The sequence below is a fragment of the Erythranthe guttata genome, chromosome 5 (genome assembly GCF_056151865.1).
Source record: "Erythranthe guttata isolate IM_541 chromosome 5, IM_541, whole genome shotgun sequence".
Taxonomy (NCBI): Eukaryota; Viridiplantae; Streptophyta; class Magnoliopsida; order Lamiales; family Phrymaceae; genus Erythranthe; species Erythranthe guttata.
This window is the reverse complement of record NC_142537.1, coordinates 15,796,638-15,824,470: the sequence shown is the minus strand read 5'-3', so window position 1 is coordinate 15,824,470 and position 27,833 is coordinate 15,796,638. Positions and strand designations below refer to the sequence as shown.

The window sequence follows — 27,833 nt, the reverse complement described above, 5'->3', positions numbered from 1 at the left end:
CTCATTGTTTCCACAATCGCGTTGCGACCGAGAAAAACATCGAATTAAGTCTTAAAGTTTAATATATTTTTATCACGAAGTCTAAAATATTTTGTTTGTAAGTTATTTTAAACCTAGTAAAAATTGCATCATATGACCAAACAAAACAAAAAAGAAAATGAAGAAAATAATAAAAGAATAAGGCATCCAAGCACAACTCCTACATTGTTACATCATCTTAGATAATTTTACATATTACATCCAATGAGATCATAAACTGAGGAAAAACAAACAAATTTAAAAGAATATATAAATTTCGAAAAATATTCCGAATTTATCGAATTCCAAAGTTATAAAAACGTTTACGGGCTCGTAACTAGCATTATTTAAGGTTGCGTAAATCCATCACAAGTTGTTGTCTTTCCCCTTCAACCTCTGCAAACTTAAGGCTTATGTCCGAATATCTCTCCTCCATTTCCTTCAACTCCACTTCCATCGATTCGTTCCTCTTCTTCATTAATTCTATCTCGTTTTTCAACTCATCAACTTCTCCTGTTTTCTCCAACTCCTCGATTTTCCTAAGAAGCTCGTTTTCCTTGTCCGAATACACCTTACCCGATGTTTCAATAGCCGTTTCCTTTAACTTGATCTCGCGCTATCGCACACAAAAAATGGAAAATGTGACAAAAAAAAATTTTATAGGGAATTATAAAATTAAATAAAGTTTAAATTTTTACCTCAAGCAACTTTATTCTCTCCTTGAGATTTGGTACGACATCTTTATTAGGCCCGCGAAAAACGGGCTTGCTCGAAATCATTTCCCTCTTCTTCAAATCACTTGTCAATTCGAAAACTTGCTTCCTCAAATTATCTTTGTCCTTCTCATTCTCCGACAACGAATGCTTCAATTCATCGCGCTCGAATCGAAGAGCGTTAATCTCCGATTGCATTTTCTCGATTATCAATTCCTTTTCCTCCAAAACAAATCTCATTTTATCCAATTCCTTGTACGAATCCTCCGCTTCTCTCCTCGCCGATAAAACCCTACGCTCGATTTCTATCCTTTCGTCATTCCCTTGCTCCACTTGCAATTCCATTTCCTTAATCGAAATTCTCGTTCTTTCAATCTCCCGAACCAACTTCTTCTTACCTTCCATCTCATCCAATAGAATCTTATTCTTCGCAACATTCGCTTCGTTCTCGTCCCTCATAACCAAAATTTCTTCGGATTTTTTCCGAAGCAATTCCTCTAAACGGATTTTCTCCAAACGAAGCTCGTTCGCTTCGGCCAAAGCTTTCATAGCCAATCTCTCGTTCGCTTCGAATGTGGACCCCATCTGCACCGAAAGCCTTCGAAACTCTTCTTGAAGTCTCTCCGCCGTATTAGCGTTTTTCCATCTCATCTTCTTTAGGGTTTCCTCTGCTCTAATCGCTCTCTGTTCTTGCTCGATTTTCGACTTCGTAAGAGCTTCGATATCCATTTCAAACCCTAGCGCTTGTTTTTCGAGCTCTTCCTCCAATCCCTTCACATGGGCTTCGAGTTCTTTCGAACGTCTTTCAAGTTCGTTTTCGAGATTTTCGATGTAGTTATCGAGCTCGTTTTTTTCGGAAGATGAAGAAGAAGACGAACACTCGTTTTCCATTTGCAGCTGGTCTTGGATTTTGCTCTGCTCGAGCTTAAACGACATCTCGTGATTGGCTTGCTTAGTAATTTCGTAATCGAGCGCCAGCTGTTCCAACTGCGCCTCGAGCTCGTCTCTATCTCTCTTGTACGTCTCGATCTCGGCGAGTAGGTCAACGTTATTACTTGTTACAACGTTATATTTTTTATAAATTAAATGCGACTACTTCAATAATATTCAAATAAAAAATTCAAAACATTACAGGCATATATATTGCAATTAAACATAAATAGTTCAACAAATAATAATCGTCCAAATATTTAGACTATATGTCTTAAAATTAAAATAGTTCAAATTAGATAATTAGGTTAGATTTATTACTTTTAGGATTTTGGTCAACATTAAACAATTTAATAAATGTGATATAAAATAGAAATTTGAAATTAAAAATATTAAATATTTTAATTAAAATTAATAAATAATAAATTAATGAATAAAGTTGGTTGGCCGATATTAACCGACTAACCAACTTTTTAGCATATTAGAAACCATTATCGACCCAACTATACATGGGTTGGTTGACATTATCGACCTAACTTAAATGGGTCGGTTGATGGTTGATTAACCATCACAAATTGTGGGTTGAAAATGGGTTGGTTGGTGGTTAAAACCGATCCATGCACAATCCTAATTGAAATGCTAATTTGTGTTTTTTTATGAATTATTTAGTTTATTTATTTTATTCTTGTTAGGGATTGGTTGAATAGTGTATTGTGGCAGCGGTGTGATGACGATGGGATGCAAATTTAGGGTTTTTTGGTGGATTGGGCGGATAACGGCGCTTGTAGAGAATTTCGCGCAGGCTGAAACCTTAATCGACTATGTACATATTCATAGTCGATTAAGCTAATCGACTATGTTCTGGTAGTCGATCAAGGTTGATCGACTCCAATTTTTTTATTTTTTTGGATTTTCCGTTTATTGATTCCAATTGTATAAATCAATTATAATGTTTGTATATTTTTTGTTTTTGTAATATATAGTTGATTTTGCATTTTTTCGCAGTTGTGATTTGTTATTTTTAGTAGCAGATTTTTAATCAACTATGCTTCACATCATAGTCGATTAATATGCTTCAATGACTCCAATTTTTAATTTTATTTTGGATTTTTTGTTTATTGATTCCAATTGTATAAATCAATTATAATGATTGTATATTGTTTGTCTTTGTAAAATATAGTTGAATTTGCATTTTTGTAATTGTGATTTGTTATTTTTAGTAGTCCGTTCCTTAATCGACTATAGTTCATCATAGTTGATTTAATATGTTTCATAGTCGATTAACATCCCTGATAGAGAAAAAAAGTAAAAAAACGAAAAAAAAAGAAAATAATAATAATAATAAATTAATAATAATACTATATATAAAAAAAAGAAAAAAAAGGAGAGACATAAATGGAAAAAATGATAGTTAAAATTTAGAATGAGTTAATCTCAATTGGTGCAAAATAATTTGAGTTTTTCTCTATTAAAAAAATATTAATTGGTTATATCAAAGAGCCCCATTAATTTATATTGATTTAACTGTACATAAATCTTAATGTTAGAATCCTATACAAATAATAATTCTAGATACAAAATATATAATATATATATAACCCCTTGTTACTAAAAAAAAAAAAAAAAAAACACCTTGTATAGTCCTTCCATCACCGCCGTGAATTTACCCCACCGTGAAAAAAAACCGAATCTCGATTTCTCGGGCAATGGATTTGCCGACCGATTTACTGCAAGAAATATTCACGAGACTTCCATGCAAGGATATCGTGTCGTGCAAGTGCGTTTGTACGTCGTGGTACAACCTCCTCTCCCACCCGGACTTCACCAGAAGCTACACAATCAACTCTCCGTTCACCACCGTCTTCCTCGAACAAGCCTCCATCCAAACCAACTCCATCGCCGCGCTTCAATTCTCTCCGACCGGCGAAATAATTCCGACGCCCCTAACCCTAACAGTCACCGGAGATCCCGGAGGTTATTTCAGCTCCACCGTGCATCTCGTCGGCGCGGAAAACGGCTTGCTCTTCCTGCTGCTGGTCGTATGTTTCAGCGACCGCGTAACCGAGAAGATCTTCTTCTCGAACCCGCTTACCGGGGAATCCCTCGGCGTTGCGGAGAATAATCTACTACGTCCCGAAGAATGGTGGTACTGGTACGAGTACAAAATCGGCTACGTTCGTGGAATCGACAAGTACAAGATCGTGAGATTTTCTTACCACGACCACGATAAGTTGTCGCAAGCCAAGGTTTTCACGGTCGGGCTCGATCTCGAGTGGCGAACGATATTCGTCGGAGACGACCAATCGTTCGATTCCTTGTTTCGTCGGTCGAACGGGGTTTCTTTCCGGGGTTTTTACCATTGGATTCCGAAGAACGATAATAATAATAATAATAATAACAATCGGATTTGCACTTTCGATTTCTCGTTGGAGAAATGCGGTTTCGGGATTCCAAAGCCTCTTGAAATTAAGCCGGTTTCGAATCACAAGAACACGAATTTACGAGTGCTCAACAACGATCGTCTTTCCCTAATCGACGTTTCGGTTTGGGGCGAGATTACTATATGGACAATGGAAAAGTACGGAGTTGCGGATTCGTGGTCGAAGAACGTGATATTGTGTTCTTTAATTAGGGGGCTTCCGAGAAGTACGACTACACGAAACAACGAATATAATATAATTGTCACTAGGATGTTTCCAAAGGAAAACTAAAAGGAAAATACAAAGAAGCAGCCGAAGATTAGCAGAAGACATCGGACTTCTTCGATTCTACACCCGGAGATAAACACCGGGTGATCTTCTGGTGTCACGTGTCATTTTTTGTATTTTATAATATACTCCCCGCTAGGGTTTACGTTTAGGGATTTTAGAAAAATAAAAAGAAGAACACGTTGCAGCAAAAGATCCACCCAGAGTTCATCACCGAGTGTAGGATCGAAGGAGCCAACTTTTTCTTTTTCAAAAAAAAATTTTTTGCCGCCGGTCTCCGGCATTGACTTTTCAAAATTGGAGCATACTTTAATATGCTCTAATAACACCCTTAACTTAATTTAAAAAAAAAAAAAAAAAAAAAAAAAAAAAAAAAAGGAGACAGAAATAGAAGAGGAGAAAGAGAGAAATATTAATACGTAATATAAAAGAAACCCCCATTGTGTTATGGGTTGATTACATGGAATATATATAGAGAAATATTCCAAGGTAATAGAGTTTGACTAGGTAACTAAATCCTAACTAATCTAGGTAACCGAATCATACTAGAATCCTAATATTAGGAGAATTCTATAATATAATATTCTCTAACACGCCCCCGCAGTCGAAGCGTGACGAACGTGAAGACTGGACATTCACTTGCTAGCAATAATCACGAAATTGCCGAATGGAAACGTCGTAGTTTCTCCAAAGGGAGGTGATAAGAAAACCTTCATCTCTATCAATACCGAGAAGCAACGGTCGACTAAAGTTGATGTTCTCGATTTCGGTAACAACTTAAGGTACAACTTAATGTTTGCGACTGCATTTGCTCCGAGATTTTATCGACTCAAGGAGGATACGAGCGGACTGCTGCACTGTAAGAGTAATCGGAACGCGGTGTCGAGTCGAATAGATGTACCTAAATATAGCGTTGTGTCGAGGTTTTTGTCGGCTTTGAAGAGGTTTCTTCGTTTTGTTTTTAAATTTTGTAAATAAATATTAGGTCTCTAGCTTCGATATATAGTTGGGGGCGTCAATGAATCGAGTCAAATACATTATTGGTCGAGTTCCGGTTATGATGTTTGACCGGAAGGTAAATTGTTTTTTTTTTTTTTGCGAACTTTCAAAAATATATTTCGTTAATCATGCATATGTTATCTATGCGAATTTTCAAAATTATATTGTTTTATACTTTTATGCAAATTTTCGAAATGTTTATTTTCAAAGTTTGTCGGCAACATAAAGTTGGATGAGAGTCGTAGTACATACAAAATCTACCTCAAATAGACTTGCAATGCTAAAAAAATTCGACAACTTATCTTCCATAATATAAGTAGTAGCATTCTAATATAAATTTTCTTGAGTTATTTGCAATTAGTATCTTGTGTATTCTCGAACTGCAGGAAAAATTCATGTGATAAAAAAACTCACTCAAAACCTTCTATAATTTTTTTTTTAAATAGCACAGTTGGCCAAACCACCGCCTCCTTCGCCCTTCGCTTCCTGCCCCCACCACCTCTGCCACCACTACACCACCTGCGCTCTCGAGGGGTAATTATGTCATTGTACATTAAAAGTGAGCCACACAAACATGCACTAGGGGAAAGTGTATTTGACTAAAACGCACAACGGGGTTGAGTGAGTTTTTTATCGCATGAATTTCCTGCAGTTCGAGATTTCACAAGGGTGCTAATTGCACTTTACTCAAAATTTATCTTCCAAAATGATTTAGTAGTTTCAAAATCTAAGTACTCTTGTTAATCTTGTTATGCTTCACTATTCACATTCCATACTTCATTACAAGTTGATTAACAACTTGATCGGATTGAAGATTGCTTACATATGAAATCATCAATTAACTCAATTTAATTTTCGTTGCGACTTTTTTGTGTGACGTGGCATTCCATTTGATCCACACGTGACACCCACAATTTGAATAATTTAGAAGACTTAGGACTATTGCTGACACATTATTAAGCATTAAATAATGCAATTGCAGTCTATTCAGTTTCAGGTTCAGGGTTTCGGGTTTTTCAGCTTAGCGTGTTTATTAAAGAACTTAATAACAGTTGACATGAAAATATTTAGTAAAAATATATTACTGCAATAATTAGAAATATTATTGGTTGAAATGCAGACAAATTAAAGTATACTATGTAAAATATATTTCTACGAAAATGTCATGTATTTGCCATGAGAAGCTATTTATATATAATATGCTAAAAAAAAAAATAAAAAAAAAATGTAAGAAGATGAATAATTAAGTAGTTAAATCATATCTGTCAAAAACTTGTGAATCTTAGTTGATGGAGACATCAATTATGATCACTAAGATATTATACTTGACAACTAATAGTGAACATGTTACATGCTTCCTAGCTAGCATTCCATGAATAATTAAATTGATTTTCTTAAGTATTTATTTATGATCTTCTGAATCTAAACCACTTGATATAAATTCATCAATTAGCACCCAAAAACAATAAAATAAATAAAAGAAAAGAAAATCCGTAGATTTGGTCTGACATTTTATGTGATAAGGGGGTATTTATGTCAATTTTCAATGAGTTAATCGACATATGCAATTTGGGTGCAGTAAGTGAGCGTCTAGGGAAGATTTGTGGCAATTTCAAGATCGTCTCCACTTATTCGAGACAACAAGAACGTTGTCGAATTAGGCATAGAAGATATTATGGATTGCCAATGTGGGCCATCACTTGGCTATTTTTCCTTGGATCCCAATTGTATATATAACAGTTGTAGAAACTATTAGAGCATTCTAGAAACTTCTCTTTGTAGATATTTTAAAGCAATTATTTGAGGTGTTCTAGAGAACAACATCTTAACGATTAGATCAAGATGATTGTAACATCCCATTGAGGATAATAAGGATATAATAACCTTCCATCGGCAGCAACCCTGATTGCTTTTAGTGTTATTCACAAAAAAATGGTAAAACAAATACATATCTATCATTTTTTAAGTAAAAAGTATAAATTTTAGTAGTATTATTTTATATTGTGATAAAAAATAAAAATTAATATCTAACATTAAACAAGAGAATAGAGAATAAAAATATAATACATTTAAATGCTTTGCACGCGTTTAGTTAATTCTTTATTTGATGTCATTTGTGTAATTGCAAATGATATTTAATATGAAAGTAAATGTTATGGTTATTAAAATAATTTTCTTGTCAAGTGAATAGATAGAAATATGAGCCGCTGCGAGTTACAAAGATAAATTGGTTCGCAGGCACAAGAATATGTTGGGAAATGAGAGCTAAGAAAGAGTTGGAAGAACAACTCCTAATGTTTCCAATAATCGGTATACGTACTATGTTATCGAGCAACAAGTTGGTCATCGATTTCGGAGGATATAATATACGATTTTGTTGTCAAGTTGATGGAGAGAGACTTGGCGGGCTGCGAGTCCCAACGAGAGTTGACGTCATTCATTCGGGATATTCCTCAAAATGAGAGGGGCGTGGGACGACGAATGTGTTTGCTTATAAAATTCTTAAAAATGGCTTGGAAGGTGTTTATCGGTGATGGCAACCATCGCTTCATCAAGGACATTCTTCAAATTAGGGTTGAACTAAAATTTTGTCTTTTGAGATTAGAAAAGTGAAAATAAAATGATAGAAAAATAGAAAAATACATATGTAATTTCTGAAAAGGTAGTAAAATATAATAGTATAAATGTAATTTATGTGAAGATATAATGACATTGATCATAATGTCTTTCTATACATATAATCTAATTTTATTTAATATTGAATCATAATTTTATATATTTTTTGTTATATTTCCATTCATGATTCAATTATCCTTTTTTCCCTCTACCTCTGTCCACCGGCCCTTCGATGAGAAAATAGAATTCAGTTGATGTTCTAAAACAATTCCATGTAGACATAAGCTATGTTAGTAATTAATTAATTAAGGGCGAACTGATACTTTGTGAAAAATACTTATAAGCTATTAGTGAAAAAAAATGGATGTAGGAGTGTGATTACCAAATTATCGTCATTCAGGTTTAGACATTGCCATGAATCATGAATCGCCAGATCACGATTAAAAAGTACAAAAAAGTTAATCAACCACTTGAAGTAAGGGTTGGATTACAGTTCAAAACCATCGATTCACATGCTGGTTTAGTGTCAGTTCAATTGATGACTAACTGCGTTTTAACTTACATGATTCCTTACATTTTTTTTCTTTATGTTTTCAAAAGTTTCAGGCGAAAAATAACCGGGCTGGGCGATTCAATCCGCCGGATTAGATTTCGCACACAATAATTTCAATTACTAACAATTTTTTTTAATTTGAAAAGAAAAATCAGTAATGTGCATTTACAACATCACCCTCGAAAAAAAGCTCTTTGCCGAAGGGTAATTTTGGACACAAAAAAAGTGAATGAAATGTCACAATAATTCATACTTGCATATAGTTCAACAAAAAGAAAAAAATAATATATATATATATATATATATATATATATATATATATATATATATATATATATATATATATATATATATATATATATATATATATATATATATATATATATATATATATATATATATATATATATATATTATGTGTGTGTGTGTGTGGTGTTTATTTTAATAATCTGAGTCTACGGTGACAAAATCAAATAAACTAGCATCACAAACGTGCATATAATAAACTAAAGTCAAACACAAATGCTTAATTCTTCCAATTTTTGTTTTTTTTTTTTTGTTTTTTTTTTTTTTTTACATATAAATAGATATTCTACATTTCTACTCATTTGCAGTCCATTGTCATGATCGTCGGTGATGGTCGTCGAATCTGATGGCTAGAATACATCCTAGATCACCACCGATGATCAACGGTCGTATTAGCCAATACTCATCGTCAGAAAGAGAAATATTCACCGTTTGGATGAAATCCCTTGTGATCAACGGCAATGGCTGCACCGCCTATAGTTCGAAAGGCGAAGTTGTTTTCCGTGTCGATAATTACCAAACAAGGCGCAGCAGTGAAGTCCTACTCATGGGCTCCAACGGTGAAGTGCTCTTCTCCATTAAAAGAAAGGTGACTCATATATTACATTTATATCCCAATGTGTTATTATATGTGTGCGATTGTGTGTAAATTAAATATACGATAACACGTATTTTTTTTTTTTGGGTTTTTTGTAGAAACTACTAACTTTCGGAAGATGGGAAGGGCGTAAATTGGTGAATTCTAGGTTTGAGAAAGAGGGAGAATGGTTTAGAGTCAAAAGGAAGTGCAAAATTTTAAGGAGAGGAAGAATTACATGCCATGTTATCCTAGGATGTAATAAGACCAAAACAAGTTGCTACAAGATTGTAGGGTTAAATGGAAAATCAACCCTCAAAATTATGGACCGCGAGAGTCGAGTTTTAGCACAGGTACTTAATCAAAACTATATACGATTCTTTTATTCGGTACCTCAGTATTGCATTGAATTGTTCGTTTCAATTTTAAAAATACCGTTTCAACTTCTAACGTAATTTTGACTATTCTCGAGTTTGAATTTGGCAAACTTGAAATACAGAATTTGTAGTTCTTTGAGTTAGTTTTTTAATCCAACTTGAATTGATAAGGCTGGATGTTATATGAGAAAGATATGCATAGATCAGTAACACTGACCAACACTTTGATATTTTGAATTATATATCTTAAATTGAAAACGTAATTAATTTCATGTATAACTTTGTCATCCGACATCCAATCGACCTGGTCAAAATTGGATTAGAAAGCTAACTCAAAGGACTCAAAATTCTGAATTTTGCCAAAATGAGAATAAAAAATTGTCAAAATCACGTCCGAAGTCAAAAGTAGTATCAGTAAAATTGTGAACGACCTTATGATGAATAGTGATTAAACACGTGTTGCAGGTGATGCAAAAGCAGTCAATGATGGGAGTTGGGGTTTGTTTTGGAGATGATGTACTTTCATTAATGGTGGAACCCCACGTTGACCACTCCTTAATCATGGCTCTAATCATAGTCTATGGTATGATCAACAATAAACTGTAAATATACTTGGAATTGAATTTTTGGAATGCACTGTTTTTTCACATTAAATTAATTTTTTTTTTACGACTTTAAATTTAGGGCAAATTACAGTCACTCCCTAAGATTATGTCAAATTACGAAAAAACCCTTTTGTTTGAGTAATTACAACTATCCATCAACTATCTATTACTCCCTGTACCCCATATTATATGTCTTTTTAGAGAGTTTTTTTTTGTCCCAAATTATTTGTCATTTTAAATTTTCAATAAAGCATTAATTGCATTATTTTCAATTTTACCCTTAATCACTCCTAATTAATTAGTAATTAGTTGATAATCAATTAATGTTGAGGATATTTTAGTAATTTTATCTGTTTTTTTTTACTATAATCTATCCACATTTATTAATTTTCTTAATATGTGCAAAACAACTCAAAACGACATTTAAATTGGGACGGAGGGAGTATCTTACACGTCTATCATTATAATGAAAAAAGTACCAAATGAATGACAGGTTTTTTCATCCGAAAATACATAATTGATTGAGATGATTGTAATTACCCAAACATAAGAGATTTCTTTGTAATTTAACCTTACCTCAGGAGTTTGATCGCAAATTGCCCTTAAATTTATTTTTCAAGATAGGAAGTGATCAGTTCAAACTCAGGATATGCTTAATTTATTGTGCATTTAATGACATTCAATGATATATTCTTTCTGACCAAATTTTGATATGCATGTTTATTAGATGGAATGAGACAATAATATAATTACTTAATAATTGATTAAAAACTTAATAATTTGAATAAAATAATTCACACATGGTATTGAATTGTGTTGGTGGGAAGGTTTGGAACACACAATAATTATCTAATTAATGATTCCTTGGAATGTAGAATTTTTCATCATCAAATAAATAATAATGATCTAATAATTTCATAAATGGAATATAAACATTCTCTTCATTTAATTTGGACCAAGCATTTCAATATATGAAAATCATTACTTAAATTCGGCCCTTACCAAAATATCGATGAGACGTATAAAACTTAAGGGTGAAAATTAGACGGATCAGGTCGAAATTAGCACTTTCGATATTTTTTTTTAAGTAAAAACTAATTTCAATTCCGTTCTAAAGAAACTCGGAAAAATCGGATTTTCCGAAAATAGAATGAGAAAAATTGTTCAAAAAATCGGAAATTTTCAAATCGAAATCGGTGGAATTCAAAAAAAATCCATTTTTTGGTCATATAATGATAGCATATATAATAATATTTATATTATAAATGCATATTCCGGGAAAAAAAAGTTGCAAGTTTTGAGGAAATTAAAAGCTGAAATCGAATTAAAGGTTGATTTTCAATCGATCTTTGTTCAATCTTGGTTTTTTATTTGAATAATCCGTTGCCTTTGTACTTTTCTTCGATCGACTGCCATGGCATTACGTCTCAACACAAACGATTGTATTAGGACTCGTTTAGGTGTTAAGTTAAGATACGGTCAACTAGAGTCTTACTAAAACTCAATTGTATTATTGTATCGTTAAAGATCAGAGAACGTTCAATAATCAATACCAGTTACTCGATAAAACCGAAAATAAGAGCTCATTGTTTCCACAATCGCGTTGCGACTGAGAAAAACATCGAATTAAGTCTTAAAATTTAATATATTTTTATCACGAAGTCTAAAATATTTTGTAAGTAAGTTATTTTAAACCTAGTAAAAATTGCATCATATGACCAAACAAAACAAAAAAGAAAATGAAGAAAATAATAAAAGAATAAGGCATCCAAGCACAACTCCTACATTGTTACATCATCTTAGATAATTTTACATATTACATCCAATGAGATCATAAACTGATGAAAACCAAACAAATTTAAAGAATATATAAATTTCGAAAATTAAATACTCCGAATCCATCGAATTTTAAAGTTATAAAACGTTAACGGGCTCGTAACTAGCATTATTTAAGGTTGCGTAAATCCATCACAAGTTGTTGTCTTTCCCCTTCAACCTCTGCAAACTTAAGGCTTATGTCCGAATATCTCTCCTCCATTTCCTTCAACTCCACTTCCATCGATTCGTTCCTCTTCTTCATTAATTCTATCTCGTTTTTCAACTCATCAACTTCTCCTGTTTTCTCCAACTCCTCGATTTTCCTAAGAAGCTCGTTTTCCTTGTCCGAATACACCTTACCCGATGTTTCAATAGCCGTTTCCTTTAACTTGATCTCGCGCTATCGCACACAAAAAATGGAAAATGTGACAAAAAAAAAATTTATAGGGAATTATAAAATTAAATAAAGTTTAAATTTTTACCTCAAGCAACTTTATTCTCTCCTTGAGATTTGGTACGACATCTTTATTAGGCCCGCGAAAAACGGGCTTGCTCGAAATCATTTCCCTCTTCTTCAAATCACTTGTCAATTCGAAAACTTGCTTCCTCAAATTATCTTTGTCCTTCTCATTCTCCGACAACGAATGCTTCAATTCATCGCGCTCGAATCGAAGAGCGTTAATCTCCGATTGCATTTTCTCGATTATCAATTCCTTTTCCTCCAAAACAAATCTCATTTTATCCAATTCCTTGTACGAATCCTCCGCTTCTCTCCTCGCCGATAAAACCCTACGCTCGATTTCTATCCTTTCGTCATTCCCTTGCTCCACTTGCAATTCCATTTCCTTAATCGAAATTCTCGTTCTTTCAATCTCCCGAACCAACTTCTTCTTACCTTCCATCTCATCCAATAGAATCTTATTCTTCGCAACATTCGCTTCGTTCTCGTCCCTCATAACCAAAATTTCTTCGGATTTTTTCCGAAGCAATTCCTCTAAACGGATTTTCTCCAAACGAAGCTCGTTCGCTTCGGCCAAAGCTTTCATAGCCAATCTCTCGTTCGCTTCGAATGTGGACCCCATCTGCACCGAAAGCCTTCGAAACTCTTCTTGAAGTCTCTCCGCCGTATTAGCGTTTTTCCATCTCATCTTCTTTAGGGTTTCCTCTGCTCTAATCGCTCTCTGTTCTTGCTCGATTTTCGACTTCGTAAGAGCTTCGATATCCATTTCAAACCCTAGCGCTTGTTTTTCGAGCTCTTCCTCCAATCCCTTCACATGGGCTTCGAGTTCTTTCGAACGTCTTTCAAGTTCGTTTTCGAGATTTTCGATGTAGTTATCGAGCTCGTTTTTTTCGGAAGATGAAGAAGAAGACGAACACTCGTTTTCCATTTGCAGCTGGTCTTGGATTTTGCTCTGCTCGAGCTTAAACGACATCTCGTGATTGGCTTGCTTAGTAATTTCGTAATCGAGCGCCAGCTGTTCCAACTGCGCCTCGAGCTCGTCTCTATCTCTCTTGTACGTCTCGATCTCGGCGAGTAGGTCAACGACCTGTCGTTGTAGAAGATTCGCTTCCTTGGGGATATTTTCGTAATTTCCGTTCACAAGCTTCTCCAATGCCTTCTGTTCTTCATCGTCGTCGTAAAAATCTGATTTTAATTCCCGATTCTTCTGCTCGACAATTTCGTCGAGATCTCTCACGGCAAGAATCAGCTCGGAATTCGATTCTTGAGTTTTCTCGAGCTGAATACGGAGATTGGAATTGAGCTCTTTCGTGTGACTGAGTTCTTCCCTAAGCTCATCGATATCGACTCCGTCGAATCGGAAACTCGTTCGAGATTTTAATTCTTCCTTCAAATAATCTCTTTCGTCTCTCAAGGAAACAATCTCCCTCCACAAATCCTGCCCCCTTTTGCTCTCCTTCGCGATCTGCTTACGGAGATTCTGCATCTCTAATTCCGTAGTCTCCGCTTTTCTCGACAGAGCGGCGAGATCGGATTTCAGCCCTACGATCAGAACATCCGAAGAAGATTCTTCCGTACTGGATAACTCCCACGAGCTGCGATGATCGTTGTGCGTTCGTATAGGGCCGTTGGATTTCGGGCCCACAGAATCCTCGTCGTTCTTGATCGGCACTATCTCCCAAGGCGATTCCATTACGGAGCTGCTTCCGTCTGAACTTGATATCGTAATATCGGACACACTAGATGCTCTGCGTTTCACATTCTTCTTATTAAACGGAATCTCCTGTTATACGAAAGTCCACCGATCATATATTAATCGAAACATCATAAAAAGCTCGAGTTTTTTGAATATTAACAAAGTGCATGAAATTACTTGAATAGAATTGCTTATGATGGTGTTATCTTTCGAACACAATTCGACGCTCTCCATTTCTTTAACCTCTCTGTGAAGATCCCAAAAAAAAATTATATATATAAGTAAAGATTAATTGATATTATGCACACACACACACACACACACACACACACACACACACACACACACACATATATATATATATATAGATTATATTGATGATTAGCACCTTTGATCCAATATGGATTCATGCATCCTCTGGATTGATACCTGTTGAGACACATTTATTTATTCAAAAAAAAGATTAAACAATATTAATTAAAACACAAACAAAATCTAATACATTGTTTTTTTAAACTCACATGCAATGTAGCTTTGGTTTTCGAGTTCTTGAGGGGAAGAGACACCGACGAGGCCTTAGTCGACTCGGCGTAACTCGAAAAATCGACGGAAGCTTCGCCAACAATGCAAGATTTAGACGTGGCCTATATTAATTAACAATACACTAAATAAGATTAATATTAGAATTAGCAAATTATAGCATAAATAACAATGTAAAAACTTCCGGTTTTTCGTACCGTTACTAGTACGAAAGAGTACACCCTCTCGTGAATTTTCGCCGATTTTGGATCTTGATTGAACTTAACGGTTTCGTAAACGGGGTTTCCCCAGTAGCAGTTACCGTCAACGACCGTTGCCTTGTCCGATTTTACGGTTGACTTGCCCGAATCGGCGGGGACTATAGATACTATCAATCCATCCCCTGTAACGTCTGTCACCTGCATTTACATCACAGCCGGTTCACTCTAGCATTTCCAAGAAGATTGAAAAAAAAAATTAAGAAAATTAAAAATCCAATCTTTACTCAAATTATATATACCTGAGATGCATGAAACTGCAACTTGAATACAACTCTGAGTTTGTTCTTCTCGCTCCACCATCGCACCGGCTTGAACATATTTCTCTGTATTTTTTCTTCTTCTTATTATGCACTCTCAATCACACATTTCTCTGCCGGAGCAGCACACCGGAGCTCCGGCGAACTCGCCGGAAAACCAGAATTCAACACGAATACGCACAATGCACAGAAAATTCCAAGAACCCACTTAAAAATTCGTGCTAAAGAGCGCTGAACCGGAGAGAAATCCTGTTTTCGAGGGGAATTCAAGAGGGGACCGAGTTGACTCAGTAAGGTTTTCTTGATTTGCTCCTTTCTTTTATTCCTACGGCTATAACGCCATTATTTTCTGTTTTTATTTTTTTATTTTTTTATTTTTTCTTCTCTAGTAGTAAAGAGAGGCCAGAGGCGTGCCAGGAGGAGTGGCAATTATTTATATATTTATTTTTTTGTTTTTATTTATTTTGATTTTTTGTGGGTCTGATAAAAGTGATTTCTTGAAATATAAAATGATGTGGAAGCTTGTGAGTGTTTAGATTCTTGATTCGGGTATTAGGTGAAAAAAGTTTTGTCTAAGTACTTTTATGGGTTCTCCAAATTTTGTTGTAATTTTGTACATATGTAGCTTTTGCTTAAAGTAGTGGTTTGCTATTTTTATGAATTTATTTATAAAAAGAAAATGAGAGAGAATTGCTTTATTATTTAAAAAAAGAACTAATATATATCCATGGATTTAAAAAAGAAAAGAAAAAACATACATTGAAACTAAAATATTCTTCTCATTAACTTATTTACATGTCATTATGTGTGAATATATATATATATATATATATATATATATATATATATATATATATATATATATATATATATATATATATATATATATATATATATCTTTAAATCAATAAGTGTGTATATAAAAGTATGATATGTTGAAATAAATACGATGAGAAAGTTCTACATACGGAAGATGCAATACGAATTCTCGTTACGATTATGAATTTCTAAAATTCGTTTTTTATTTGGAGGGGGCGGGGCAGGGAATGTTTGTTGTCCACTTTTAACTCTATTACAAAAAAAATCATCTGAGAATGTAAAAAGCTCTCATTTTTTTCTTCTCTATAATATTTCTTCAACCCAAAAATATTAGAATCCGAAAGGAAAGGAAAAAAAAAATCGGAAAAAAGAGAGACATGATACATTAGATCTAGGAAGAAAGACATGAGATTAGAGAAAGGATGAGTGATATATGTAATTTATTTTCTTATTAATTAAGAATGTTTATGTGTATGTACTAATTATTTTATTTTATTTATATTATTCTTTTAAATTAAATAACATATCTTTAATTTATTTTGATCGAGCAACTAGGATTTCAATGTATATAAAACAAATACAGCGAATGTCAAGTCAATTTCTCAATTGAAAAGGTTGACCGTTATCTAAATGAAAGGCATGTTATGTTAGTGTTTACTTCATATCTAATTCTTGAATTAAAATTAAAATTTAAAAGCACCGAAAAAGGAAATTGTAAAAATTATATTGTATCCCATAAATGGGACTCTATGATTGGTGCTTCAATGATTGGACTTGCTGAAAAGGTTTTATCTTCGATTACTTCATTAGATTTAAGTTTTTGTCATTAATATCAAATTAATAAGTTCACAATTAAAATTCTTCGAAATATTAAATAAAAAAAATCACAAGTTATCGGCGAGCGTGACTGATACAACATCACTCAAGTCCCTTTACCAGTTGAGCTATACCTTCAAGTTCAAAACTTCGTGTTGATAAATACTTTTGAGTAATTTTCTTTTAAAATAATTTTGAAACGACTAAATTTAGATGTGCTCGTAGTTATAAGCACTCTGAAATAGATGTTCATAAACAAAAATAAGTAGAATAAATTTGGTCCCTCAAATAAACGGTAGAAATTGGCCGATGCGAGTTCCGATTTACTTAATTAAAAATTAACTTTGAATAATTTAAGCTTTTGCAACAAAAACCCCACAGTAAAATAAAAATTGAGACTAAGTAAATTTGATTCATTCTAATTATTTATTGACAACCCTAACTTTTGATGTATAATGAAAGTTTTATTAATTAATAAATCAAATTCAAAACGTACAATACCAAGTGAGTATTACTAGTCTAGTAGTCTTCACCTTGACGAAAGGGTGTACACCAAATTTATGAAAATGGCCACGATTTGGTAGTTTGGTAGAGATAAGATAACTTTATATATTAACCATACATTGAGAATTCTTATATACGACATGATTAATTCATTTTATTTAGGGTAATTGGATTTTGCCCCCCAAACTATAGTGGCTTTTGCACTTTACCCCCTGGACTAAGTTTTTTTACAAATTTCACCTTAACTCAAAAACACTTGCAAGGTGTATTAAATTAGAAAATTCTGATCAATTTTCGCCGGAATCACACCCACATGAGCTGCACCACGTGAGATTTAGGAGGATTGTGTTATGTTAAAGAAACAGGAGAAAATATAGCGGTGAAAAAAGGGCTAGGCTTTTAATTCTAATTGAATCAACATGTGTGCCCTCCTGAATCTCACGTGCAGCTTACGTGGTTGGGATTCCGGTGAAAATTGACCAGAAACTGCCAATTTAAGGCACCGTGCAAGAGTTTTATGAGTTAAGGTGAAATTTTGTAAAACAAATTAGTCCAGAGGTAAAGTGCAAGAGCCACTATAGTTTGGGGGGCAAAATGCCAATTACCCTTTTATTTAAGTAGTTTAGCTTTATAGTAACTCCAATTCAAAAGTATCGAAATGAGGTAGCAGATATTTATTTAGTGTTTAATATTTTATTTTGATGTCTATCTGAAAGTATTTGCTCCAATCGTAGATATCAAATAATTGTTAATTAAAAATTATTCAATTGATTTATATATCTAATTGTCATATATCGTTTTCTAACTCTACATTGAGGTGGCCGTTAAATTCATAACTCACGTTTGATTTTTTATTATCCAGGATGCATTCTTACATTTTGAAAGGTTAAATGTCAAAATACAGCCTTGATTTGATAACTCCATTGGACTTCAAAATTTCTATTTTTGAGTATCAAAATGGTGTTAAAGATTTTGATAACCATTTAATAACTCCATTTGAGTTGGTCTTAGAGCAACTCCGCACCAATGCTAGACATACAAATTGAGTTATCAAATACTTATTTAATATCTGACATGATATTTTATTACGATTTAAAATTTACCTACTCTAACCATGGCTCATGACATTAATTATTAATTAAAAGTTTATGGATAGTTTCATTTGTAACTATCATATGTCAACTTGTGAGTGATTTTATTTTATCGTAACATAGTGATCACACTCTCAAAGTAAAATCCAATGACCTCGTCAGCACTGTATTTTTACAGTGAGACACGAGAGCACATGAACAAAACGAACAAAACCTTATTTCTAGTGCAACATAGTATTATCGATAAAAGAAATAGATGCAATATTTTGTGTTGTATCAACCAAATTGTGTTAATGAGACCTAAATAGTAGTCGATAACTCGAAAGAGTTTACAAAAACCATCGTTATGTCATATGCGGTGAAAAAAGACGATAAAAGTAGTAAGTGAATTTTAAATTTAAAAAAGAAAATTATATTTCAAAACCGTTGACCACAAACACTAACCCGTGGTTGGGTCAACGCCCATCTCTAGTTTGGATAGATATCCCAAAATTAATTGTGAATTGAGGAATTAAGTAAACGTAAGGTTGTGTCCAAATAATAGAAATTACAATGAATTAATTTGGTGTAGTTTCCATACTTTTCTTGACTTTAAAGATGTCTCACGACTCGCACGTGAACTCAGGCCTGGTGGTTATGCAGTCACTATTTCACACCATAAATAAATCAAACTAAATGTTTAATTAATACTAGCTACCCAATTAGGTTTTTTATTTTATTTTATGATACATATTATTTTTTTATTTTTTTATTTGTAACGAAGGAACACACACCGGTACTGCGTAAACTTACACTCTCGTATAATAACTTGCAAATCATCAACTATATAAGTGTACTGGATAAACATACACTATTATATAAAAACTTGCATACCATACGATAGACGTAACCCACACTAGACTAATCATGTGTGACAAACTCGACCGAACGATTGTTGGCAAAGGGATTCGAACTTTGGTCAATTGTAAAAAATCACTTTCTCCAATCACTAGGTCATCCCTTGCGGGACTCTGTATATATATGTTTGTGCCCATGGCTAAATATTTATCCCCCCAACATCAACATTTATTATGTCGTTTGTACACTTCAATTGAAATATCAGCTATGCACTATAGGCTTACAAAAATAATTCACGACGAGCAATAAATAAATAAAATACACGAAAATAAACTATCACCTATATTAATATAACTACCCTACAACATTGACATTTATTGTCTTAAAGTATTTAATAAACTGTCACAAAAATTGTCACCGTACCATAGCCCATAGCTATGTTACTATCTAATTCATTTTATATTGTGACAATTATATATTTATATGATGACTTATGTCTTTTACTTTAGTTATATATTATATATTCTAAATTTTACAAATCTATACCTTGCTTAAGTAAAGCTACTAGCACCCACTGCCTATTAACTTGTTTTTAATGTTTTCACCGCTCTTTTCACAGTTAAAACTCTATAAATTAATAAAGTTGAGATTAACAAAATTCTATTAATTTAATAAAATATTAAATTATCGAAATAATAGTTTAATGCGTCCTTACTGAGTCATGACCGGAAGAAATTATTATCTAAGCAATGTTATTAATTTTTCAAATATTGAAATTGCCATAAAATTGAAAACGAGAAAACCAAGGTTGATTTTTTTTTTTTTTTTATAGTTTTTTTTTTATTTAAATCATATAGTATTAAATTGTCATCTTCCTACAATATGTGTATTAAATTGTAAAAAACCAAAAATCACATGGTCGGACCACAATATAGTTGTCTTGATCAATACACTACACAAGGATGAGTTGTATTTAAGTTTGTAGTACTGTATTCAAACCAACCAAAAAACATGGAGCTTGCCTCAATCAATGCCTTTTTATGAAAAAATACACCTCTATTGTGAGAAATATTTAGAAAAATAAGGAAGAAAAATAAAATACTAGAACGATGTCGTTTTGGTATTAAGGTGGTGTTTGCAAAAATTTATTTACAAGCATAAGTTATGGATTGTGAGTGAAGTTGATTTGAAGTGCTTATTTTTAATAGTTGGGGTTTTTGCAAATTTGCTGGAAAATTAACTTAAATAGGAAAATGTAGGATCATGGGTGCTTAACAAATTGTAACGACTGTTTATTTTAAGAGAAGTAAAAGTAAAAGTTCATTTTGCAAACACTTAAAAATAGATTATGAGCAAAAAAAAAAGCTCATAATCTATTTATAAAAGCTTTTGCAAACACCACCTAAAAGGGCGATAACAATCGCTTGATTTTAGTTATAACTTATAAGGGTTTTCGTGGCGTTGAGTCCGAATCGAAATAGTTAGGCTCTACTGGAAGTGGTACATTTTGAAAATGTTGATGAGCAAAAACTCGAGGTTAAAGACCAATGTGATTAACATTTTCAGAAAATTTTCAATTTTTTCGTACGTACAAAAAACTAATTTCTATTCCAATTCCAAAATTTTCGAAATTTAGAAATTCGTTACAATTTTAGAAATCACATGAGTTTTAACATTTAGAAAAAATCCGAATTTCAGAAATTAAATCGAATCAGAAATCGAAAGTTCCAAATATTTTTTTTTATATAATTTCAATTCCAATCCAAAAAAATCAGAAAAATCGAAAATCAAAATATTGAAAATCATAAAGAAAAACGTTGTTCCAAAAACAGTAATCAAAACCGGCGGAAATTGAAAATTAGGTGCCAAGTTTCACTATTTTTTGGTTTCAATAATATCTTTCGGTTCGTGCAAGTAGGTGGGTAATAATTGTTTTTTAAAGAGTTAATTTATTTTTTCAATTTATAGAATTACTTTGTACATTTGACATTAATTTTGGTCGCATTCCCATTGGTGAAATATGTAAAAGAAAATGGACAATACATGTCGTGGTCCAAATTTTATGTGTCCAGCTATATATGATTAAATGTCAAAGGTCAATTCTTGGTTACTTAGATGGTTAAAGATGAATGGTCCTCCTAGTTAGGGCTTAACCATGGTTCGGTTAAATTCAATTAAAATTGGCATGTGGTTAAATAATTGAATCGATTAATTGGTTCTATTCTCGTGAATTTCACATTTTTTTCATTTTATTTTTCTTTCGAAAAATATGATAGGTGCGGTCAGGCCCGTTCTTGAGAATTCAGGGCTCTATGCGAAAATAATAGAACAAGTTAAAGTGGAGGTCCCTATCTAGTGGCAAATTCAAGAATTTATTCGATGGTGGAAATTGAATATGCCAAAAAAATATATATATAAATAACATTTGATGAAAATGATTGATAAAAATATTACAGGGATTCGAGGGCAGTGTTCAGGAAATATTTTTCTGAGTTGTATGAATGATATATCACAAAATATATATAAAAAAAATTAAAATTAACAGGATGATTTGATGGTTCAGTTCCTTTATGAGGTTTAATATTTACAGTAAATGATTAAAATAGACTTCGTAAATGTTATAAAATGAACCTTGAATCATTACAAAAAACTTAAAATAGAATTTGTAACTCGTATAATACAAAAGACAAAATTAGGATTTTTTTCTAATAAAATTCAGATCGTAAAGAAAAAAAAAAACATTAGTGCTTTTAATAAATTTTAATTTAGTTTCAATACTTTTAAATATCAAAATTTCTAACTATATAAATAATAAACATTAAAAAACAAAGAGTATGTAATTGCACACCCTTGCACCATACTACCTCCGCTACTGCCCCTAAATCTTTTCCTTCCACAACGAAACTCGTTTTTATAATAAATAAAATAATAAATAATGATTCTTATTTAAGGAATAAAAATAAGATATTAAAATTTTATATTTAGGGGCCCCAATATTAGAAAAAAAAATGTGAAAATAGCTAATGATCATTGATTTTAAATTTATTTTAGAATTGAGGTTCCAAAACATTATATATTATATAAAAAAGTACTAATATATAAAGTATATATAAAATATCTAGAGGCTCTAAATTTTCGTAAATCTTCCGGAACTCTAGACTACTGCCTACTCCATCTCCCCTCAGTGTGGTGATGACTCTAAATTAATAAATAACCACTTGATATTTGTTTATATCATACACTCACTAAAAATAATATCTAAAATTGTTTTATGTAATTCATAAATTGCAAAAAGAAAACATTGTACACGACAAGTATGGAAAGTTCGTTCATGACTTTTGTTCACGAGAAAATGATTTGCTTTTTTAAGTAATTAACTTTATCTTTTTATTCACATGATCATTAATAAGATGTTGTCACAAGACAATTATAAAGTGGAAAAGAATAAAGAGTAAAAGAGGTCAAATTAAATATTTTAATTAGGGGTCATTAGCAATAAACCCCTCATATAGATAATAAATGGTGATATGTCCACCCCTTAAATCTTTCTTTGTGATAAACCCCTATAATTTATATTTCCAATTGTACCCTTATGTCAATTAGCCTAATAAGTCTTAATTATTCCTTTTTTCTCTCTTTCCATAACAATAATTTAATTTCTAGAAATATGCTTCCAAATTCCTAAAAATTTGCTACCAAATCAATATATATATATATATATATATATATATATATATATATACATATATATATATATATATATATATATATATATATATATATATATATATATATATATATATATATATATATTAATTTTTTATTATTTCGGATTTTTAGCCATTTTTTATTTATTTTTATTTTTTAATATTTTTTCTAATTAAAAATAAATTTTTTTTTTAAACAAAAAAATAATTTTTTTTCTCGACAAATTTACAACTTCGAATATGACTATAGTTGAATATGGCTATTATGTGACTACGCTTTGTATAACATTATAATTAACAGCCAGTAGAAGCATGATTATTAACAAAAACAACGAGAATATGACTATTATGTGACTACGGTTTGTATAATAGTAACTGAACAGGACAGTGAGAATATGACTATTATGTGACTAGGTTCTGCGTAATGTGACTACAAGTAATCAGCACTTGAAAACACTTGCAATATTAATAGCAAAATACATTGCAACAAGAAAAAAAAAATGGCTAGAAAAACAAAAAATAACTAATGTGATCTTTCAACAATGGCCATCGAACATGTTTTTTTGTTGCGGTATCCAACTCGGTTGCACCGACTGCACTTAATCTTCCGTTTGATCTTGTGTGTTAAATATGACTACACTGTTGAATGTTGAACATATGCAGTACTACAAAAAAAAAGGACAAATATAACTAAGTTGTTAAACATGACTACTCTGTCAAATATGACTACTCTGTAAAATACACTGAAATACAACCAACTAATCTCGTAATTCAATGGGTTTTCCAGATCTAAACATTCAGAATATGCAGAATAATACAAAAATTAATAAAATCCCGAATAATTGAAAATCAATGTATGTGTTCATAACAAACAAATAATAGAACTGACATTCAGATCCATAACATATTATATTGCTACATATTATATTGCTAGTTCGACAATTAATTCGAGAAAAATAAAAAAATAAAATTTACCAATTAATATAGTATAAATTGGTATTTAGCGTCGAGAGAAGGGAAATCTCCATGTAGAAATCCGACGGAGGCGGCGACGGATATTGTTGACTCCGACGGCGGCGGTTTACAGGTCTGGAGAAGAAGGAAAAAGAGAAAAAAAAAAAAAAAGAAAGAACGTGAGATGAACGAGAGAATGGAAGAAAGAGAGAGAGAAAGCGAGAACAGAGAGATAATATCGAGAGAATGGGAGAGAGAGAAATAAAATTGTATTAGGTTAAAACCCTAACACGTAAGGGCACTTTAGTCTTGTCATAGATGGTAAGGGGGGTTTCACTAATTTAGATTGGGATATGGGTTATTGGAAAAGTCTTTAAAGTCAATTGGGTTTAGTTCAAAATATTTTCCAAATAAGGGGTGTATTGCATATTTCCCCTTTTAATTATACATAAATAAATTAAATCCAAAATTTGGCTTAGAGCTATTTAACATCAAAAGTTGTATGAGCAATAAGGGTTGCAATCATGACCCATGTTCATGCTTGTGTGATAATAAATAAAGTGTTTCATGTGAGAAAAAAAACAATGAATATTATAAGCACACTTGCTAAATAGTTTTTCATTTTTTTATACTCTCAAATAAATTGGAAATATTAATTTCAATATCTCATAAAACATAATCACGTCAGAGCAACTCCAATGGAGGAATCAGATGGGGAATTAGACAGTTAAACTTCTATATAATGTTTCAAAATTCAAATTTCCATCTCCAATAGAGGAATTAAATCAATGGTTATTTTGAATCTTTGATAATCAACTTTTGAAGATACATAAATGCAATCCTGGGAAAAAAGGTATCAAAACACTATTATAAAACGACATGTGATTTTAAATGTATGTATACTTATATTTAAAATTTGATAATCCATTTAATGATTGTTGCTGGAGTAAATGAGTATCAAAATAATAAAACGAGCATCAAATATTATATTTGATGATCAATTTTAATGTTTTTCAATTGGACCCCAATTATACAAATTATCATATATAATTGTTAATTAAAATGTATTTGTTACATGCACATTTCTTAAGAATAAAATACAGTTTAAGATTGACAATTTTGCTGGAAACATCATTTTTTAATTATATTTTCTCATTCTATAATTATTTGATTCAGTCTATTGGGCTGGTTAAAACTTTTCAGGCCATATAGTCAGCTTTGAAGCTCATTCATAAAGCTCGGCCCAAAGCAAATCAATTCTTTTATTTTTTATTAATGAATCACGTCACCAATTTTTTTTTATTTTTTATTTTATAATGCATGATTTCTAAGTTGAAGTAATTCCAATTAATGACATCATGACCATAAGATATTTTTTTTAGGGATACAATATGATATCTTAACTTATATGATTTTAACAAAAGGATTAAATACTCAATTATCTATTGTTAATTTTCAAAATACCCCGAAAAACATTCTGGTGTGCTGCCCTTGAAACCCCGTAAATTTCCGGCCCTATGAATAGTTCATGTGTTCGACCCCTAGTGGTGCGATATCAATTGGTCCGGTCGAACACCATCACCGATATTTTTCTTGGTCAAGCTCGTCACATCTGATTAGCATCATTTACATCCTTTTTTTTTCTTCGAGCTATTGTACAATTGTCACTTCAAGTGACAGCGAGTTCCTTATTAAATTTATACAAAAAAAAAAAAAAAAAAAAAATTGAACATTTTGTGATCTATACCTATCATCTTGCATATTATATTAGCAAGGTACTTGATTAATTACATTGGTCGATTAGTAATAATATAATATATGCATCAAGGTTAATTAAATATATATATAAAACGAATTAAGCTCTAAATCAAAGGACTAAAACGAAATTAAATACTATACTAGTTCCTCATCAACTACTAACAATTCATTACATTACAAACTCAAAAGATAAAACCTTAAGCAGAAAAACAAGTAAAAACTGCATCGACAGCACTCGTGTTCTTCAGCTCATATCCGGACATAGTGATTTTACGATTCTTGCCCGAATATTTCCTTTTGTCTGATCCATTACAATTAGAGCTATTGCCGTTTTCCGCAACTGTTTTTTTCTCGATTCTTCGCTTAACAACGTACTCTTCTGGAATATAGACATCCATGATGAATGTAAGGTTGAAGAGGTAGATAAATTTAATTTGAATATTGTTTAATAATTAAAAGAAGGGGGGAAATGGAGTGGAGGTTTTATATATAGGGGTGGAGTTTTTTTTTCTTTATTAAATTTTTTTATTAGTTTTATTTATTTATTTTTGAATTTGGGTAGTCTATGGGCGTGGAGGGGAGGGAGCCCATGTTTTTAGTTTATAAACAAGGTGCACTACCTTTTGATTTGCTCATGTAAAATGCAGATACCAAGGATCACTTTTTTTGTCCTTATTCTTTGGTTTGGTACTTGGTTGTGTATTTTTCTTTCGAATCGAGGTATTCGAGTTTTGTTCGACTAAGGTTCTGTTTCATTGCACTTAATGGACCTCTTAATGAGTTGTGTGCTGATTCGGTAAGCAAATTTCATGTTATGTGTATTTGGTAATGGGACCAAATATCTCTTAAAGATTCGGCTGAAAATTTGCCGGTTGTTCGCTCAGAGCAATATCTGATTGAATCTTGGACTCTTTTATCTTATAATAAACTTTAAATTATTGCATTCCATAAGGGTATAACAGAAAATAACAATATTCGGACATCACTCATATCAGTTATTAAATGCACTTAATTACATAATTGTTCAGCATTCAACATTCAAACATAACTCTCAGTTATTCAGATATGCATTCAGCATTCAACGTACAATTCATTTTATCAAAGGGAGCCCAAGTCTTTTGTTGACAAACAATATGATTCTCGACTTTAAACTTAAAAGCCATCTCGAGGAATATACAAAAAGCTCCCAAGTAATTTTTCTTATTTTCTTTCGATGCAACTAAAAGGTTTTGAATAGAGTATATATATGATGATGCTAGAGATAGATCACCTTAGAGAGTTGAAGTAGGATGAGCTGAAAGAGCAGAGTGAATCGCATCGCTGGTTCACGAGCCTGATGACCTTGAGATACCTGCGATCATAGAACACGTAAACTAAGCCGGGGCTTGATCCGACGGAAACCCCTCCGACGCTCAAGTCAGACATGCGGATAGTGGAAATAGTCCAGTACTCAGATAATAGGACGTACCTTAAGGAATGAGTTCAAACCTTTATTTATACCTTAGTCGAGATTGTCGGGCCCAAACTTTACTTGAAGGTGATTGGACCTCGGTGGTAGTGGTCTTCAATATTGGGTTTGTGGCCCAATATGTAAAGTAATTGTAGGCCCATTGGGTTGGCCCAATTATGTATATCAATATGTATCATCACCTGAGTAAAGGACGACCCTCGTGATCTTGTACTGAATTTTACGGATGTAGAGTAAATTTATAGTGAGTGTAAACTTTACGAATTTTCCTAACATTCTAACAATCACTCGATCTTATTTACTCGAGTTTTATAGAAACAAAATGAATCAAAACTTAAAACAAAAGCATGAGAAAGAAGAAGGAGAAGAACATATTTTTGTAGCTCATGTAGAAAGAAAACATGTAGTCCTCTCGCCATGGTTCATTCGTCGATCGGGTTTTTAAT

General features: G+C 32.3%; 4 protein-coding genes and 1 long non-coding RNA gene across 5 annotated transcripts; 2 read left to right on the top strand and 3 right to left on the bottom strand.

Moving 5' to 3' along the window:
* Positions 1–170: 170 nt before the first annotated feature.
* On the bottom strand, positions 171–1,775 carry LOC148770756 (uncharacterized). The gene is made up of 2 exons (XM_088817767.1): positions 717–1,775; positions 171–634 (listed from the first exon to the last, which is right to left on the bottom strand). Exons 1-2 carry the CDS (start codon positions 1,665–1,667, stop codon positions 362–364), a joined length of 1,224 nt encoding a protein of 407 aa, XP_088673893.1. The 5' UTR covers positions 1,668–1,775; the 3' UTR covers positions 171–361.
* A 1,592-nt stretch (positions 1,776–3,367) lies between these two features.
* On the top strand, positions 3,368–5,925 carry LOC148770755 (F-box/kelch-repeat protein At3g06240-like). Its single transcript, XM_088818042.1, has 3 exons — positions 3,368–4,307; positions 5,052–5,313; positions 5,820–5,925. Exons 1-3 carry the CDS (start codon positions 3,368–3,370, stop codon positions 5,923–5,925), a joined length of 1,308 nt encoding a protein of 435 aa, XP_088674168.1.
* A 3,178-nt stretch (positions 5,926–9,103) lies between these two features.
* Positions 9,104–10,403, top strand: LOC148770754 (protein LURP-one-related 3-like). The gene is made up of 3 exons (XM_088817768.1): positions 9,104–9,432; positions 9,540–9,773; positions 10,263–10,403. The coding sequence occupies exons 1-3, from the start codon at positions 9,190–9,192 to the stop codon at positions 10,401–10,403; spliced, it is 618 nt and encodes a 205-aa protein (XP_088673894.1). The 5' UTR covers positions 9,104–9,189.
* Positions 10,404–12,151: 1,748 nt separating this feature from the next.
* LOC105956926 (uncharacterized) lies at positions 12,152–15,975 on the bottom strand. Its single transcript, XM_012980839.2, has 7 exons — positions 15,416–15,975; positions 15,114–15,314; positions 14,898–15,020; positions 14,765–14,805; positions 14,554–14,623; positions 12,703–14,463; positions 12,152–12,620 (listed from the first exon to the last, which is right to left on the bottom strand). The coding sequence occupies exons 1-7, from the start codon at positions 15,491–15,493 to the stop codon at positions 12,348–12,350; spliced, it is 2,547 nt and encodes an 848-aa protein (XP_012836293.2). The 5' UTR covers positions 15,494–15,975; the 3' UTR covers positions 12,152–12,347.
* Positions 15,976–25,980: 10,005 nt separating this feature from the next.
* On the bottom strand, positions 25,981–27,314 carry LOC148770753 (uncharacterized). The gene is made up of 2 exons (XR_016031288.1): positions 27,190–27,314; positions 25,981–26,298 (listed from the first exon to the last, which is right to left on the bottom strand). It is a non-coding gene; the product is annotated as an uncharacterized LOC148770753 (long non-coding RNA).
* Between the last annotated feature and the right edge of the window lie 519 nt (positions 27,315–27,833).

Coding starts and splice junctions, on each gene's coding strand:
- LOC148770756 (XM_088817767.1), bottom strand. CDS start 1,667: ATGTCGTTTAAGCTCGAGCAGAGCAAAATCCAAGACCAGCTGCAAATG. Junction 635..716: donor AGAGAATAAAGTTGCTTGAG/GTAAAAATTTAA, acceptor TGTGTGCGATAG/CGCGAGATCAAGTTAAAGGA.
- LOC148770755 (XM_088818042.1), top strand. CDS start 3,368: ATGGATTTGCCGACCGATTTACTGCAAGAAATATTCACGAGACTTCCA. Junction 4,308..5,051: donor AATTAGGGGGCTTCCGAGAA/GTACGACTACAC, acceptor GAAACGTCGTAG/TTTCTCCAAAGGGAGGTGAT. Junction 5,314..5,819: donor TTTTTGTCGGCTTTGAAGAG/GTTTCTTCGTTT, acceptor TAAATAGCACAG/TTGGCCAAACCACCGCCTCC.
- LOC148770754 (XM_088817768.1), top strand. CDS start 9,190: ATGGCTAGAATACATCCTAGATCACCACCGATGATCAACGGTCGTATT. Junction 9,433..9,539: donor TCTTCTCCATTAAAAGAAAG/GTGACTCATATA, acceptor GGTTTTTTGTAG/AAACTACTAACTTTCGGAAG. Junction 9,774..10,262: donor AGAGTCGAGTTTTAGCACAG/GTACTTAATCAA, acceptor CACGTGTTGCAG/GTGATGCAAAAGCAGTCAAT.
- LOC105956926 (XM_012980839.2), bottom strand. CDS start 15,493: ATGTTCAAGCCGGTGCGATGGTGGAGCGAGAAGAACAAACTCAGAGTT. Junction 14,806..14,897: donor AAACCAAAGCTACATTGCAT/GTGAGTTTAAAA, acceptor GTGTCTCAACAG/GTATCAATCCAGAGGATGCA. Junction 14,624..14,764: donor GAATCCATATTGGATCAAAG/GTGCTAATCATC, acceptor GGATCTTCACAG/AGAGGTTAAAGAAATGGAGA.